Raw genomic sequence first — 2097 nt, 5'->3', positions numbered from 1 at the left:
ATTCTTTCTCCTCCCCCAGCCATAACCAGCTACAGCCAGGAGCGGGGTGGGTCAGAGGGGCCGGGTGTTTCCCTACTGTCAGGGAAAGGAGGGCAGGGGGGTCCACAGGGGGACCTGCCCGGCCCAGCGCCCCTCCACCCCCCATGTGCAGGTACGAGCGCCTGGAGGAGCAGCTGAACGACCTCACCGAGCTGCACCAGAACGAAATGACCAACCTGAAGCAGGAGCTGGCCAGCATGGAGGAGAAGGTGGCCTACCAGTCCTACGAGAGGGCACGGGACATCCAGGTAGGGGAGTGTGAGGGCTCAGCTCCCCGCTGCACCCTCCATCCACAGGGCGAGGGAGGGACCCTGACCTGGGGAAGAGGGTGGGCAAGGGGGATCCCTTTTTCTAGCACCCTCCAGATGAGGTTCTCACTGTGATGCTGTCACAGCAAGAAGCAGGTAACTAAGCCATGTGCCCAAAATCCCTGTCTGTGCCCCAGTGAGTCCCCGCTGTGCTAAAGTCCCCGGGTGCTCAAGGCAGGGCAAGGCTCCGGGAGGATGGCTGCAGCGCTGGGCTGTTACAAGCCACGTGTGGGCCAACACAGTCCCCGCTGTCCCAGTTTGGGTCATCTCCCCTGCTGCATTAGGTGCTCCCGGCACGGAGACCTTCCCCGGCACAGGCAGCGTGGGACGGGGCGTGCCTTGCACACCACATGGGCCAAGGGTTTGCAGAGGGAAACCCCTTCCCAGCCGGGGCGGTCACCGTCACAAGGTTGGCAGGCATTGGAGCTGTGCAAGCAAAACTTTGCAGCAGCAAGGTCTCAGAGCACGGGGCAAGTACCAAAAGCCCTCGTGGGGCATCCGCGGAGCCGCTGGCCAGTCCTGATGTGCTGTCCCTCGCAGGAAGCGGTGGAGTCCTGCCTGACACGGGTGACCAAGCTGGAGCTGCAGCAACAGCAGCAGCAGGTGGTGCAGCTGGAAGGGGTGGAGAACGCCAACGCCCGGGCGCTGCTGGGCAAGTTCATCAACGTCATCCTGGCCCTGATGGCCGTGCTGCTCGTCTTTGTCTCCACCATTGCCAACTTCATCACCCCGTTGATGAAGACCCGCATGCGCATCCTCAGCACCGCCCTGCTCGTCCTCTTCCTCTTCTTCCTCTGGAAGCACTGGGACTCCATCACCTACTTTCTGGAGCATGTCCTGCTCCCCAGCTGATCCGCAGCCCGGCTGCTGCGGCCCTGGGGGCTTTCCATTTCCCGCAGAGGAGAGGGCCGGGGGGACGGTGATCCAAAGCCTTCAGGTTGTTTCTTCACACGCTTGGTTCAGTTGCTTTCCCGGCCCTCCATCCTCGCTGCAGCCGGCAGGGATTGCTCGGAGCGTGGCATGTTGGAGCCAGGATCCGTCAGTCCTCTGGGATGTTTGAGGAGGGTGGGATGGGGAATGAGGAGGAGTTTTTGGAAGAAACTGGTCATTCATGGAGCGCTGGGTTTTTCTAGGGTTTTGGGGTTGTTTTTTAAATGTCATTCTGTTCTGAAAGTCCATGGGAAGGAGGTCTTCTGCAGAGCTCTTCTGCCAGTGGGAAGGATTGAGCTGGACCAAACCCAGCTCCAGGAGAACTTTCTGCAGAGAGAGGAGAGGGGTTAGTTGGGGCTGGGTTTTCCCTTTCATCCTCAAAGACCAAGATGGCAAAAAGCTCAGTCCTGGAATGGAGCGAAAGCAAAGCACGTGGCGAAGGAGAAAGCAGGTCCAAGGCAAATGCAGCAGGACACGCGCATCCCACCAGCCTCTCTCAACCCCGCCACAGCCTGGCCAGGACAGAGTAGGGCTGTGACGTTGTCCCTGTGTCCCCACGGGGGCCTGGGCAGACATAGGGGACCCGATGCCGGAGATGGCACCAGCACAAGTGAGATCCCCTCCGCTGGTTTCCCTTCATTTATTTATTTCCCCCCTCCTTCGGCTTTAGTTGATCTGATCTCTTCAGGGACACCTGGACTTTCCAGCATCACGCCTCTGAGTTTTACAGCCTCTGCGCCGTGTTGTTCGTGTGTGTGTGTGCGTGCGGTTTTTAATTTAATTCAAGACTCTGTTTCCATTTGTGAATCAAAGCTGGTAG

The 2097-nt window shown here is 59.4% G+C and overlaps 1 protein-coding gene across 1 annotated transcript in view; it reads left to right on the top strand.

The window, feature by feature from the left end:
* The window catches only part of TMCC2 (transmembrane and coiled-coil domain family 2), a 2774-nt gene extending 1412 nt beyond the window's left edge, over window positions 1-1362 (top strand). The window contains exons 4-5 of the mRNA XM_009327437.1: window positions 152-287; window positions 888-1362. Of these exons, the coding sequence (XP_009325712.1) occupies window positions 152-287; window positions 888-1199 (448 nt within the window). The 3' untranslated portion in view covers window positions 1200-1362. The remainder of the gene's footprint in view (window positions 1-151; window positions 288-887) is intronic.
* Window positions 1363-2097: the final 735 nt, after the last annotated feature.

This window comes from Pygoscelis adeliae, unplaced genomic scaffold (assembly GCF_000699105.1).
Source record: "Pygoscelis adeliae isolate BGI_AS28 unplaced genomic scaffold, ASM69910v1 Scaffold197, whole genome shotgun sequence".
Taxonomy (NCBI): Eukaryota; Metazoa; Chordata; class Aves; order Sphenisciformes; family Spheniscidae; genus Pygoscelis; species Pygoscelis adeliae.
Note: the sequence above shows the minus strand (reverse complement) of the source record. Positions and strands in the feature narration are given on the sequence as shown.